At 35.6% G+C, this 15,563-nt stretch overlaps 1 protein-coding gene across 2 annotated transcripts in view; it reads left to right on the top strand.

The window, feature by feature from the left end:
* SYDE2 (synapse defective Rho GTPase homolog 2) overlaps positions 1 to 15,563 on the top strand; it is a 48,034-nt gene that overhangs the window by 5,563 nt on the left and 26,908 nt on the right. For both annotated transcript variants that reach the window (XM_059136360.1, XM_059136361.1), the window contains exons 2-3: positions 4,439 to 5,110; positions 11,924 to 13,026. In XM_059136360.1, the coding sequence (XP_058992343.1) occupies positions 4,439 to 5,110; positions 11,924 to 13,026 (1,775 nt within the window). The remainder of the gene's footprint in view (positions 1 to 4,438; positions 5,111 to 11,923; positions 13,027 to 15,563) is intronic.

Raw genomic sequence — 15,563 nt, 5'->3', positions numbered from 1 at the left:
AGAGTGGTTATGGAGCAGTGCTTTTTAAACGTAATGTGCATATGAATTTCCTGAAAATCTTGTTAAAATGCAGATTTATAGACATGAGGTGGGACCTGAGATTCTGCATTTTAACATACTCCTAGTGTTGATGCTACTGTTTGGTACATACTTTGAGTAGTTAGGTTCTAGAGTTCCCAATGCCCCCTATCACCTATCTTGATACAGTTGTTAAAATTTTGAAAAAGCATTCTACTTTATTCTGATACCTGACCCCTATTAGAACAAAGCAGTTGAGCTCTTCCTGCTTTGGTTTAGTTATGTATACATGTATACTTACTGCTTACATGTGACAAGTTTAAGCAGTTCCCTCTATATTGGTCTCATCTTCTACCAGTAAATGTGAGATTTTGGAATCTGCCAGAGAGAAGGCCATATACTATACTGGTTATCAGAATAGGACCTCTGGGTTTCTGATCAGACCCCACCAATTACCTTATCAGGCTTGTGACCTTGAACAGGTTACTCAACATGGCATAGCCTTAGTACTCAGATTGCTGTGAGGATGAAAAAAGATAATCCATTTGGCACCATGTTTGGTACTTAGTTGGCCGTTATCAAGAGAAAGGCAAGCAGGCTTTGTGAGAGTACTACCTTGCCCAGATCATTAGGATTCTGGATGGAGAGGGAAATGATCAGAAGTTGGGGAGTACCGCCTTGAAGAACACTGGGAATTGAGCTAGAACATACCCCTTTAGGGGCATTATGTATTCTGCTCATCTTTTCTTTTGTGGCCTTTATCTTGCTCCTCCCCCTTACTTTTATGGAACTGAAAACAGTCTCAGGGTTTTTTTTCTCTACTGTCCCCAAAGCTAGCACACAGCTTTTTTCTTAAGGGCTTTGTTGCTAGTCACAAGGGAGGAAACATAAAAGATAGAAAAATAAGTTTCTTTTTTTTTCTCCCTTCTACCCATTTCCCTCTTTAGATTTATCTCGAAAAGAGAAAGACATACACACACACACATATTTGTGTTTATATATGTATATGCATAAACGTAAGGTTTAAGTTTATTCTAGTCATTTCTTCTGGGCTGCCAGGTTTGACTCTACGCAGGGCTGTTTGTATTTATTTAAACTCTAATACAGTATTTTATTTAGGATTTTTTAAAGAGAAGTAAGCAAAAGCAACAGAGTTTGTTTCTGCAGTAGGTCTTTTTTAAATGATGAAAAGATGTCTGTATATAGGTATATTTTCACTAAGGGTGAAAATGCATAATTTCTCAGAAAGGTTGCTGATATTTTGAGCTAGGACACTAAATAAATATTTAGTAATAGTAACTCATTTAAATTTATTATGAGATAGTTAAGAACCCAAATTGGCTTGAGTAGTTCATGACTATGTAGAATATTTTTCTAAGTGAAAAACTTAATTACCACTTCTGCATTCTCTTACATATTTTCAAAGTAAAATGACTTTAATTAATCATTTAATTAATTATACCACAACAGGTATAATTGTAAGGGAATAAAGACTTTTTTGCCTTGCAACTTGCATACTTATTTTGGTATCTTTTTTTACCTTTATCTTCTTTCAGTGTGGTGTTTATGTATGAATAGAGCTGTAAGTAAAGCTAATGGAAGCTAAAGGTAATTCACACTTATGCCTGTAGGGTTTAACATTAATTTTAGCATCAAAGGAAGTAAATAGAAGATTGCAAATGGTTTTTCACTTCTGTGTCATTAACAGTCATATTCATCCCTTTGGTTAAGGGAGATAAAAATGAAATGTTTTAAATTCTCTATAAATAATTGCTCAAGTAAAATTAGTGCCCTGTAGGCTTTGCTTATTCAATTTTAATAAATGAATAAATTTGGCCTTTATCCAGAAATCACAATCATGTACCTGTTTATCTCTAAATTTCAACTTCAGCATCATGTACTATTTTGAATTATTCAAGCAGTAGCAATCAGATTGTTTGGTTTCAAGTTTTTGTAGTTTGTAGTTTCATGAAAAGTAGTTGCATTGTATCTTGTGTAATTATTCCTTTTAATATTATACTTTTAAGTACTCACGTCAATAGATGGGTCAATTTGCGTAAGTATGGGATGCCAGTAGCTTTGTTTTTGTCATTGCAGCTCCTTGGAATGCAGTACAAGTAGAAACATGTCTGTTTCATTTAAAATGTATGTCAAAAAACTCTCTAGGACTAAAAATAATTTAACTGTATAAAATGTTGGATCTTTTGAGAGACAGCTGAGAAAAAGATAAGATGTGACTCCTAGCCATTGTGAGTTGTATAATTTTGTACTTTTGGCTTCAAATTTACAATTGTATAAAGATTACAAGTAATACCTTGTGAATGTCTGACGTGCTAATAAATAATATGGCATTTGGACTTAAATGTGCAATAGATTTAGCTTTTAGTACACTTGGACAGAGACGTGGCCACTAAAAATCCAGAGGCCCCAGTGATTCCTGAGTATGTGTTGATTTTCAGTTTTTAATTTCTTTACTTTAAAGGAAGCAGAACCAAGAAAGACTCTTGAATCTTCATGTTTTTCATTAATTAAACTAAATCAATTCAAGATAGGTATTGAATATCTGTTACATGTTTGCATGATAAATCTTGGAGGTAGAGATGTGTGTTTCTCTTAGTCCTGGACCAGGCATACTGCTACAGACTTTGGAGTCAGAAGAGTTTATTTTGAGTGCTGCCTTTCCCATTTATGAACTAGGTGGTCTTAACAAGTTACTTGATTTTTTTGAGTAGTACTATATAGTTTTCAAAATATTTCCAACATTATCTCACTTAATTCTTACTAACTGGGTTGATATTATTACCATATTCAGAAAGGACTGCCTGTTCACTACTTTCTGGTGGGTAGCATGGTATAGGAGAGACAGGTGTAGGAGAACATTGATTTTAGGGTTAGACTGGCTTAAATTTGAATACTACAGCTAGTACCTTGACCACATTCTTCATTTTTTCTGGCTTGTGGAAATAATCTTAGCATTTTTGTGGAGGCTTAAATGAGGTTAAGGGCTTCCTGTTTTATCTCTCAGCACTGATATACAGTAGGCACTCAGGAAATAAATGCATAATAGGCATTCATGGGCGCTTCCTTGCCTTTTGAGTCCTGGTCTGTTCCTGCCTCTGGAACTAGTTGAACTTGAAATGCAGTTTGTGTTGGAGGGTTTTTAAAAATATTTATATATATAATTTTTTAAAATTAATTGCTTGGTTGGATAAAAATTAGAATAAAAAAAGACAAGTTTACATTTTTTAAGGGATTTTTGTTCAGTAGACGGAGGTTACTGAAAGCCTTGATGATGTATGAACCTAATTTTTTGGTTGTTATTAAGCTCCTCATACTACTCCTTTACTACTCTGTTATTAGGGTATTATATTGTATTTGCTATAATACTAATATGAATCAATCATATGCATACTTAAAGTAGATAAACTATAATTCCATCATTTATAAACCTAGCATGACCTTAAATTTTTAGAAAGGTGGTTTTGTCTGTTATTCTGTGTTTAATGAATTGGTATTATGGTGTATATTTAACTTATTGAGCGTCATTGAAGCCTGCTTTATGCAGTTCTTTGGATATGTTCCTCTTTATATGGAATTAATGTTATGTATACATTTTTAGAGCCTTATTTCATTATATTAACACAAACACATAACAAGTATTTGATGACCCTCATTGGACTATGAATTTTTTAAGGGTAGGAACTATTTTGTTCATTCTTATGTTCTTGCTCCTTAAGTTTGTGCCTGGCCAGTAATGAGAGCTGGTTGTATTTACTGTGAGACAAGATATCTGGTTCTAAACTAAAGCCTTCTTAAGGGATTTTTATTTTTAATTTTGCCCTAGGTATTTAGAGCTTAAACCCTGCATAAAATGCTACTGCATAACTATATGATTGGGAAATAGATGTTATGCTGAAATTTCAGTAATCAGGAAAGCATTTAGTATTAAGTAAGCCACACTTATTTTTAAAGATTTACTCAAAGTTCATCTTTGTATGAGAAAGTAGAAATATTACTTATGTCTTCTAAAGATTTCTGGACCTTGTAGTGAGTTGGAAATTATTAAAAATATTAATTAAAGGCATACTGTGTACAAAACATTCCATGTAAGCTTTTTATAAAGTATGTTTTGCTTAGGGTAAGTCTTTGTGAGCCCTATCATGCGTATAAAGGCAGTCTTACAATTTATTCTTTTTCTCAGAGTTCTTATGTCACTTATACCAGTAGTCTAAATAATAGAAATTATTTTTAGGTGAAAAAGCCAAAATTCTTCGTGTTTCGTTTTAATCTCCAAATGTAATACTACTTTTCTATCTTTTTAAAAATATTGTTTTAATAACTGATTTCAAGTGACCTGTCTTTCATGGTATGCTAGGCATTACATCATTACATTCTACCATCTTTTTTCCCTTTGAAATAGATTTATTTGAAAATGTTTATGGGTCTTCAGTGAAGAGAAGAGAACTTGAAGACCTGAAGGATAATATTGGATTCAGAAGTCATAAGCCACTTAATAGCATCACTGTGTCAAAGAAACGCAATTGGCTATATCAGAGCACTCTGCGACCTTTTAATTTGGAAGAAGAAAATAAGAAATGCCAAGACTTAAGTCACTTATCCATCTCACCCAAACATCAGCTTTCACGACCTTTCTTCAAGTCGTCTGAAGAATACTGTACATATATGGTGTGTGATGCTACAGATTCTTCACCTTCACGAAACTGTTCTTTAGACTTTAATGAGGAAAATGATGCAGATGATGAGAGAGAAATATGGTACAACCCCATTCCTGAGGATGATGACTTTGGTATATCAAATGCTTTGAGTTTTGGTGAAGCGGACTCTCCTGTTCTGAAGTTTCCTACTGTTAGCTTGAGAGTGTTGTCTGGTAGTGACCTAATGAAAGCAGAGCAGTACACTGAAGACTTGCTGTGTTCTTCAGAACTCAGAAGCACACAGTCCAATGAAACGAATCCTGTAGATCCCATCCATTCCCCAGAGATCATGCAGCCATTCAAGCAAAGGGTTGGACACAAGACACAAGAAGGTATCATGGTAGAGGAGAGTCTCATGTTGAAATCTCCTTTTGCAGGTAAAGATATGTTTTCCTTTTCTTTTTCCATTTTTCAGTTCTTTGACAGTAGTTACAACTGAATATAGATGTCTATGATAGCCATGTACTTTTCCTTACAGTGTGAGTATATTTTCGTAAAAATAGAACTCAACAACACTTACAAACCTTTTTATATAAATGGTGGTTTAATTATTACTATCACAGACTTTGGTTTTGTAAGGGGTGAAGATGCTGGGGGAGTCCTACACCAACTCAGAGGATGTCTGTCCATTGAGACAGTGAAAGAATGGAATCATAGGGAGTGGGAGAGGAAGATATATTCTTTTTTTTAAAGATTTTATTTTTTTATTTGACAGACAGAGATCACAGGTAGGCAGAGAGGCAGGCAGAGAGAGAGGAAGGGAAGCAGGCCCCGTGCTGAGCAGAGAGCCCCGATGTGGGGCTGGATCCCAGGACCCTGAGACCCCGGGACCATGACCCGAGCTGAAGGCGGAGGCTTTAACCCACTGAGCCACCCAGGTGCCCCTAAATTTCTTTCTTTCTTTTTTTTTTTTAAGATTTTATTTATTTATTTGACAGAGATCACAAGTAGGCAGAGAGGCAGGCAGAGAGAGAGGGGGAAGCAAGCTGCCCGCTGAACAGAGAGCCCGATGCGGGACTCGATCCCAGGACCCTGGGACCATGACCTGAGCCGAAGGCAGAGGCTTTAACCCACTGAGCTACCCAGGTGCCCCTGAGAAAGATATATTCTTTATATAAATCTGATTTTGCTTCATTCATTTACACCTAGCCTGGTTACAGCTGAAAAGTTGTATGTTCAATGCATTGGTAGTTATTACTTTATTGTTTCATGCCTACATTTCCTCATGAACAACTGAAAGGAAGAAGAGCAAAAGAAGTGAGATGTAAGTAAAGACCTTGGAAATAGGTGCAACAATAGTTATGGCACCTAGAAAGGAAATAATTGAAGTTTGATGCATATTAGGTTGAACTATATGAAATTGCTGAGATTCAACAGTTTCTGACCTGCAAAACATGGCATTTCATATAGTTCAACCTGATGGTTTTATTCTTCTTTGATTGCCTTGATTTTTTGATAGGCTTCTTTTCAAATTTGGTCCCAAACACACTACACAGGAAACAACATAAAACATATTTAGTTGCAGATACCAAATGTTTGAGAAAAAGCAGTTCTGGTTTATATCAAGTCATTTTAATTTATAAAATTTAAATGAGGGACACCTGGGTGTCTCAACTGGTTAAGTATCTGACTTTGGCTCAGGTCATGATCTCAGGGTCCTGGGATTGAGTCCTGAATCCAGCTCTGCAGGGAGCGTTGAGTCTGCTTGTCCCTCCCCCCAACTCATGCTCTCCCTCTCTCAACTGGATAAATAAGAAAAAAAATCTAAAAAAAAATTCCAAGTGATACAGAATATTCCAAGATGTGGTGTATAGCAGGTGCTGGCAGTACCTCGTCCACATCCTTTGTGTTTTATTGCTTATTTAGAAGGAAACCGCCTACTTCCAGCCATCAGTATCTGCTCTCTGCTTAAGGACTCTGGGAGTTTAGGGAATTTCTCTGCAGGGCAGCCTGGGAGTGCCCCTGAACCAGTGACTGACAGGCGTTGGTGTAGGGCTACTTCAGCTCTCTCCCTCCTTGAGTGCCATAATTCAACATTGTTTCCCAGAGTTTTCTCTGAAGTTAAGTACCATAGTAGTAGCAGGCTTGATAATTCTTGGATTTTCCCCTGAATTTTTTCACCTCTTGCTAGTATTTCTGTACTTTACAAATAAACTACTTGCATTTGAATCTTTTCCTCAGGGATATGAGGAGGTGGAGTGGATGTTATATTGATAAGAGAACAAGTGAGTTAAAAAACAGTATGTACTATATGATATTAGTTTTTTGAAAGAAACACTGAGAAGTTACACTGGAAATATTAAGTAACTACCCCTCCCCCCACCATGGTGGGATTGAAGGTAATAAAAAATTTTGTGTGTGTGCATTCCTATTTGTAGATTGACTTTTCAGCATGAGTTTGTGGTTTTTTGTTTTTTGGTTTTTTTTGTAATCTGGATGGAGAGAGAAATAAATGCGATATAATATCATAGTTTGGAAGGCAGTTTGTGATTAGGGTGGAGTGGTAGGGAAGGCTTAAAGGAGTATGGCAGAGAGTGGCGGATTGGTATGGTGCAGAAAAGGCAAAAGGGTACAGGAATAAGTGGGAAGTTAGAAAGCCAGTGTCTGTAAAGTGATACATACTTTGATTTAAGTTACTTGTCTGTAAATTTTATTATTTTATGTTTGTGGCAAATTGTGAACCTGGAAAGACCAACAGACATTACAAAAACAAAAAACCCCCAAACTTGAAAGTATGGTAGGATTGTCATTTATGTCTCCTTTCTCACTATTATTCTTCTCTTTAACATATTATTAAAATATAAGCACTATTAAATATGACCAAAGGAAATATCTATTTATTTATTTATAAATATTCACTTATTTATTTTAGAGAGAGAGAGCTCACGCTCTGGTGGGGGGGTGGTGGAGGAAAGGGGCAGAGGGAGAGGAAGATAAGCAACAAGCAGACTTTCCACCGAACAAGGAGTCCAACACGGGGCTCGATTCCAGGACCCTGAGATCATGACCTGAGCCAAAATGAAGAACTGGACAATTAACCAACTGAACAATCCAGGCACCCACCGAAGGGCATATTTAGATAATTTATTTACATGTCATCTTTTTAAAATTTGATCAGAAAGGTCACCTAAGGTAATGTTTTCTTTAGCAGTATTAACAGAGAACTGTTGAGAAATAGGCAAGGAGAATGGTTGAATTTTAAAATAATTTTATTGTCAAGAAATAGGAAAGAAAAAAGAAAATGAATGACAACTTTTTAATCATCGTAACACAATTATGACTTGTTTTTTTGTCTCTCAAGTTACATGTATACATGCATCTTTTAACTAGTTGCAATCATTAGCATGCTGATTTTGGTTTTTGATATTTTGGTATTTTCATCTTGTATTGTACATGTAGATTAACATTATTGTTTGCCAGTTTTGTAGCATTTAATTGGGTTGATGTGTCCAGATCTACATGCTGGGTGTTAATAGATTGTTTCTACTACTAATGGAGTGATGTTCATCATATTCTATTTTACTTAATTAGGATTAATTACTAGTAGTACTACTGGGTTTTTATGGCTGTTAACTGTTACATGTAATTCCTGTATTATAGTTCCTAAAAGATTTACCAACTTACAGACAACTAACAATTGGTTGGTTGAGTAAATTCATTTATTCAGCCATCACTCAGTTTCTGCTGTGTGCCAGTTAATGTTTTAGGTGCTGAAGGAATGTACCAGGTTCACTAGATTCTAGCCTGGCCCATGAATTTATAAGGATTTCCATTTTGTACTTTTCCTTTATAGCTAGTCTGTGATTTGATTAGTGTAATATTGGTTTAATTTTCAGCAGTTATTGAGTTTGGTAATATTTCAGCTCTTTTACAGAAACAGAGCATTTTTATTTTAATAAATTGCCTTGTCTACAGCAGAAATTGTTAATTTACCCAGTTCATTTTAATAATTAGTTAAGGACTTAAGTAAGAAATATTTAATGCACTATGTGTAGAAAAAGTTAGAATGTTAAATTACCTCCTTAATAATGTAAAACAAACCTAGAGCAATTTAATATACTGGGTAGCATTTTAAGCCATGACAAAATAGATTATAGACTACAGCAGGAATCCAATTACTATAGAATGTTTTAGGCCAGTAAACCAGTAGACTTGTACTACAATTTATAGTACAAGGGAATGCTTTGTCTAGTTTGTCAAACACTCCATTTCTTACTAGTTGCTTACAGAAAAGCCCAGCAGGCGTACTTAAAATAGTCCTTTCTCTATAAAGAAACCACTTCTTTGTCATTAGGACACATAAAGAGGGGTGGAAGGAGATTATATTAATTCTTTAAAGAAAGGTCATTTAATCTATTGATTTTTGAAATGAATTAATACTTTTTTTGGTCATCTTAATTGTAAAATGTATTATATAAAGTGGTCTTTGATATGAGGGTCATTGGAGATCTTTGTAAGGAATAGTTAGATGAAATGTGAAAAATTGATTTAAATTTTAAATCGTTTAAATAATAGTTTGTTTGTTTGTTTCTTTCTTTCTTTCTTTAAGTAAGCTCTAGACCTAACTCTGAGATCAAGAGTCACAGGTTCTCCTGACAGAGAACTAGGCATCCCTAGATAGTTTCTTTAAAGGAACAGTTTAAACTTACATTAGATTTTAGAAGATAGTTTCATTTTACTTTATTAGTTTAAACCCTTAAACAGGAACAGTTTCAAATTTTAAAATAAAATTTATTAGTCTATACATTTAAAAAATTTACATATTTATTTGAGAGTGAGAGATGCAGTATAAGCAGGGTGAGAAGCAGAGGGAGAGGGAGAAGCTGACTCCTTGCTGAGCAGGACTCTGAGATCATGACCTCAGTCACAGGCAGACGCTTCACAGACTAAACCATCCAGGTGCCCTGATATATATATATATATTTTTTTTTAAACTGGGGGATTGAGAATGTGAGGTTAAATAGAATATTTTAACTTCTTTTTTTTTTTTTTTTTTTTTAAGATTATTTATTTATTTATTTGACAGGGAGAAAGATAGCGAGAGAAGGAACACAAGCAGTGGAAGTGGGAGAGGGAGAAGCAGGCTTCCCGCCAAGCTGGGAGCCTGATTGGGGCTTGATCCCAGGACCCTAGGATTATGACCTGAGCCGAAGGCAGACGCTTAGCATCTGAGCCACCCAGGCGCCCTGGAATATTTTAACTTCTTAATAATAGTTGAGAAAAGGTCATTAAAAATAAATGTAATGTATATGTATAGATGAAAAAATGTTTAGAAGGATGGAAGGGCTCTAAAGTATAGTATTTAAGAATATAGACTTTGAAAGCCTATGCTTAGATTTGAATCGTTCCTGTTTCTGCCACTTACCAGCTTTGGGATCTTACACATATCAGGCAGCCCTGTGTATGAAGTCTTTATCTGCAGAATGGGATGCTAGTGGTATCTTAACTCATAAGGCTATTTCAAGAATTAAATGAGGATCATTGCATACTAAGTTTTAAATTAATTTTTCATACTTTTTCTAGCTCAATAAATGGTCAGTATTATATATATTAGCAATTTAATATTAAACAACTTTTAATATTATTTTGACCAATTATTTTTGACCACAGTATTTTCAATGGCTAATCTCTTGGTAGTGCAGTTTAGGCTAGTCACTTTATTTGTATTTCTTTGTATTTTTTAAAAACTTACTTTCACATTCAGAAAAAAATAAAACTATTTTTGCGTAGAGAATTTAGAAAGAGTTCAATCCTTTACTCTTCATGAAAATGAGAATTATGAGAAAACTTCTTTATGTCTCTGTACTGTCATTGAATATATTGAAATTACAAGGAAAGACCCTAAGTTAGCTTTTGAAGTTCTAGGGAGTTACTGTATATAAATAATATAAGAAGTGTCTTTATAGTTTTAAAAATTAATTAATTAGCTTTATGACATTCAATATTCAGTTATTCTTTTTTTAGTGTATTATTTTTTAAAGATTTTGTTTATTAGAGAGAGAGCGTGCACAAGTGGGGGAGGGAAAGGGGCAAGCAGATGGTGCTGAGCAGGGAGTTCCAGGTGAAGCTCAGTCTCATGACCCTGAGATCATGACCTGAACCGAGATCAAGAGTTGGACACCCAACTGACTGAGCCAGCCAGGCGCCCCTCAATATTCAGTTATTCTTGATTCACTAAAGTTCATTTTTTGTAATCTTCCGTGGCATGTTTTATTAGAACATTAGAATGAAGAAGGGCTCTGAGTTGTCAAAATTATAAATTTTATTTGGTTTTTAAAGTTTTTTAAAAACCAGTCATGCTACATGATAAAGTTTAGTTTTTAGAGGATTGTAAATAGAAGAAATGTTTTTTTGGGGAACCTGGATGGCTCAATCAGTTAGGCATCTTCCTACTGTTAAGGTCATGATCCCAGGACTGATCCTGGATGGATCCAGGATCCAGCCAGCTTTGCATCATCTGGCTTCCCTGCTTGGCAGGGAATCTATCCGAGGTGGTTTTAAATCCTCAGCACCATAGAAATGCACACTCCCTGCTTCTACTCACTTGTTCTCCCTCTCTCTCAAGTAAATAAATTTTTAAAAATCTTTTTTTAAAAAAAAGAAGTGTTCTTTTATTAGAGTAGGATTTCTAAATAAACATTAAAATAGGAAATATGTTAAAATAAACAAGTATTAATATGCCAAAATAGGAAGCTTTCCTAGTTTCCTCTGATACCCATTGTTTATGGTTATAAAATAACATAATCCCTGAATTATACTGCAGTGGGAAAGATTTTAAAGGAATCTATGTTACCCTTCCTCCAAACCTTTAGAATAGAAAAGCGGGTGGAGATGGAGATGCTTTTTTTCTGCTGTAAGCTATTTGGAACCCCCTCCCCTTTTTATTTAAGATTTTATTTTTAAGTAATCCCTACATCCAATATGGGGCTCAAACTTAACAACACTGAGGTCAAGAGTTGCATACTCAACCAACTGAGCCATCCAGGCACCCCTGGAAATCCTTAATACTCTGTTTGAAAGTGGTAATGGAGATTTACTTAAACTTGCTTATATAACTAACTAAATCTCCCCAATGAGACGAAACGAGAGAAAAAAAAAATCTGTCCATATGAGAGTTTGTTTAATCGATGATTTATAAGGCAGGAATCAGAAAATATCACCTTATAATTTCTTTCTTTTTTTTTTTAAAGGTCCTGGGAGCCTTGCTGCTACAAATAAGACTGAATTGGGAGTGCCAGAACCATCTTCTCTAAGCCCTAGCCCTGTGAAAAAAAATAGCTCAATTAACTGGTCTTTCCCAGATAAAATAAAATCTCCACGAACTGTGAGGAAACTTTCTATGAAAATGAAAAGGTTGCCAGAACTTAGCCGAAAGCTGAGCGTTAGAGGAACTTTGAATCACACGAACAGTCCAGATAATACCCCTTCTCTGTCTAAATGTAACTGTCAGGAAATTCATCATACTGATATTCTCCCTTCTGGGAACACAACCACAGCTGCGAAGAGGAATGTTATAAGTCGGTACCACTTGGATACCAGCGTATCTTCTCAGCACAGCTACCAGAAGAAAACATTTATGAGTTCTAAGTATTCTTGTAAAGGCGGTTATCTCAGTGATGGAGATTCACCTGAACTTATAACTAAAGCTATCAAACATGGATCTGAAAACAAATTTGGAAAGGGAAAAGAAATAACTCCAAACAGTTGTAGCAAGAGTGAAATAGACATTGATGCTTTCAGACATTATAGTTTTTCTGACCAACCTAAATGTTCACAGTACATATCTGGGCTCATGAGTGTGCATTTCTATGGTGCTGAGGATTTAAAACCACCTCGGATAGATTCAAAAGATGTCTTCTGTGCAATTCAGGTAGATTCAGTAAACAAAGCAAGAACCGCTTTGCTCACGTGTCGGACAACATTTTTAGACATGGATCATACTTTCAACATAGAAATTGAAAATGCACAGCATTTGAAATTAGTAGTGTTCAGTTGGGAACCGACTCCAAGAAAAAATCGAGTGTGTTGTCATGGAACTGTTGTTCTCCCCACTTTATTCAGAGTGACAAAGACACATCAGTTGGCTGTCAAACTTGAGCCCCGAGGTCTTATTTATGTGAAAGTGACTCTTCTGGAACAGTGGGAGAATTCTCTTCATGGGCTGGATATAAATCGAGAACCAGTAATATTTGGTGTTGATATTCGAAAAGTTGTAGAGAAAGAAAATATAGGGCTGATGGTGCCACTCCTGATACAAAAATGTATTATGGAAATTGAGAAGAGAGGCTGTCAGGTATTATTTCACTCTTTCTCTACTACCTCCTTATCAATTTATTTACCTTAATTAATTAGATTTATAGTAAGTCTTCAGGGAAGGAATTCAAGGTGAGGTTAAAAGAAATCCAATTTAGACATTTTCTCATTCCTGTTTTTAAATTTTTATTCCATGACTGTTTAGCATATAATTCATACTTTCACCTGTGTTGTCAGTGAGCAACTGAGAACATGCTAGATCGTTCCACAGTTTCAAGTTCTGAGGCAGAGCTATTTGGGCCTTACACCTCTGTATCAGGATTGCTTTACAATGGCATTCCTAGGAAAAGCCAGAGCTGATAAGATAGCCAAAGACTGATTCATTTAAGGAATACTTCTGCCTGGTTTGACATTCTCATGGCACAGAGTTCCAAAAGTGAATCTTAAAACCCCACTTTGCTCCTAAAACTAACTCCCCGCCCTTATTCTCTCCTCTCCCTCGTCTCACCCTTCAGGATGCACAAGCTTGTCTGTCTCTGAACTTTGGGATAGCATGGAGGATGAAGAGAGGTCCTATTAATAACATTTCTCATTCCCTTTTCCTTTTAAATAAGAAGGTTAAATAAATAAATAAGAAGGTAAAAGCAGCCCATTAAAACAGACAAAAACCCTGGCATTACACGTAATCAGATCTGTAATATTAACCAGTTTAATAGACCTTATCTTTCTTTATTTTCATGAATACATGTGGACTATGACAACGAAAAACAGCATATCACTGAGGGTATTATTCTGAGGTACAAGTAATTCAAAAATTAAGTCTAATGTCAGTATTTCTGAGGTATTTCTGCTTTAGGGCTATCAGAATTTATGACACTGATTGAAAGCATCAAGGGTAAATATCACCAAGTCTGAACTATGATTTCTTTATATAAGAAAAGATTTAAAAATCACTCACCCTGGACCTGATGTGGAAACTACGGAAAGGTGTAAGTGAGTTAGTGAGGTTTTGTATTAAAGATGCAGGAAACAGGTACTGGTTTCTCCTCCATTATTAATTAGCTGGGTGACGTTGGGCAAGTCAGTTAATCTCTGTGGGTCTTATTTGCTGATTATCTATAAAAACAGATGATGCAGCTTTCTGAAGGTGAGAGGTAGGAGGGACATCTGATCTTTTGAAACCTGTTCTTAGATATATTATTCAGATTGAGTTTATGTTGTCTATATGAGATTGAAGCCTTTAGTTTCCAATGTAACTTTTGGTCTGGTTACTTTTTCTTAAGGTTCTCTGTTTTTCTCCCACAGCTTTTTTTTTTTTTTTTGGCTAGGATGTAGAGAGATGTAGAGGGGTCAGAGATTAGGGGGACTGTGAAGCTAATTATTAAACAGAAACTTTCACAATTGAGTATTAAAACAAGTAGCTCAAATAGCACTGTACTTCTGCACTCTTTTCTGAAATATTTTATAAAGAATGGATATATGACTGTTGTAACTTTTTTAAATACTAAGAAAACATTTTTAGCAATGCTTTTTATTTCTATACTTTAAGTTTAGAAATAGTTATTTTAATGAGGAATAATTTCCTGTGATGGGGCACCTGAGTAGCTCAGTTGGTTAAGCATCTGCCTTCAGGTCAGGTTCTGCTCTGAGTCCTGGGATCCAGTCCTGCATTGGTCTCCCTGCTCAGTGGGGAGTCCCCTTTGCCCTCTCCTTCCCCCTGCTTCTGCTCTCTCTCTCAAATAAATAGATAAACTCTTTAAAAATAGTGTATTAAAAAAAAGAATTGCCTGTGAACTAAAAAGTAAAATTTAAAGTAGTGCATTTGGAACTGCAGTTTTTATTTTATTTTATTTTTTAAAAGTATTTTATTTATTTATTTGACAGAGATCACTAGTAGGCAGAGAGGCAGAGAGAGAGGAGGAAGCAGGCTGAGAGCCCGATGTGGGGCTCGATCCCAGGACCCTGGGATCACCACCTGAGCCGAAGGCAGAGGCTTTAACCCACTGAGCCATCCAGGCGCCCCTGGAACTGCAGTTTTTAAACACTTTCTTTGGTTTTGTTTCTTTTGCTCCCCCCCCAGCCCCAACATACATAGAAAGAGGCTTATTGTGTCTGTTATTTTATGGACTTGCACACGGCTTAGATTTTGTTTACCTTTTTAGTCAGTAATTATTCTTGTTTTTGTTACCATGAACATGAGGTTTCAACAGTCATACAAGAGTAGTTTGTGGCATCTTGCAAATGCTTTGACGACTACTACCACCTACCCCCCTGCTTCCAATGGGAAAAACTATGGTGGAAATCATACTCATGGTTGATCCAGTACAGATTCTCTATAGAGACATCAACCATGTACTTCAAGTGTTTGATTCAAGAAGTCAGCATCTGAAGTTGGGGATAATATCCTAAGGTATCCTTTCCTTGAAATATATATGTTAGATTTCTATCTTCCTTTATTCACCTTTTGGAATAGCATGTTCCCTTAATTTTTTACTACTGAAATAATGCTTTCTTCAATTGATTCTATGTTCATCTCGTTCTCAGGTTGAAGGGGATATATCCTTATTAGGGAATTTT

This window comes from Mustela lutreola, chromosome 10, assembly GCF_030435805.1.
Source record: "Mustela lutreola isolate mMusLut2 chromosome 10, mMusLut2.pri, whole genome shotgun sequence".
NCBI lineage: Eukaryota > Metazoa > Chordata > Mammalia > Carnivora > Mustelidae > Mustela > Mustela lutreola.
Note: the sequence above shows the minus strand (reverse complement) of the source record. Positions and strands in the feature narration are given on the sequence as shown.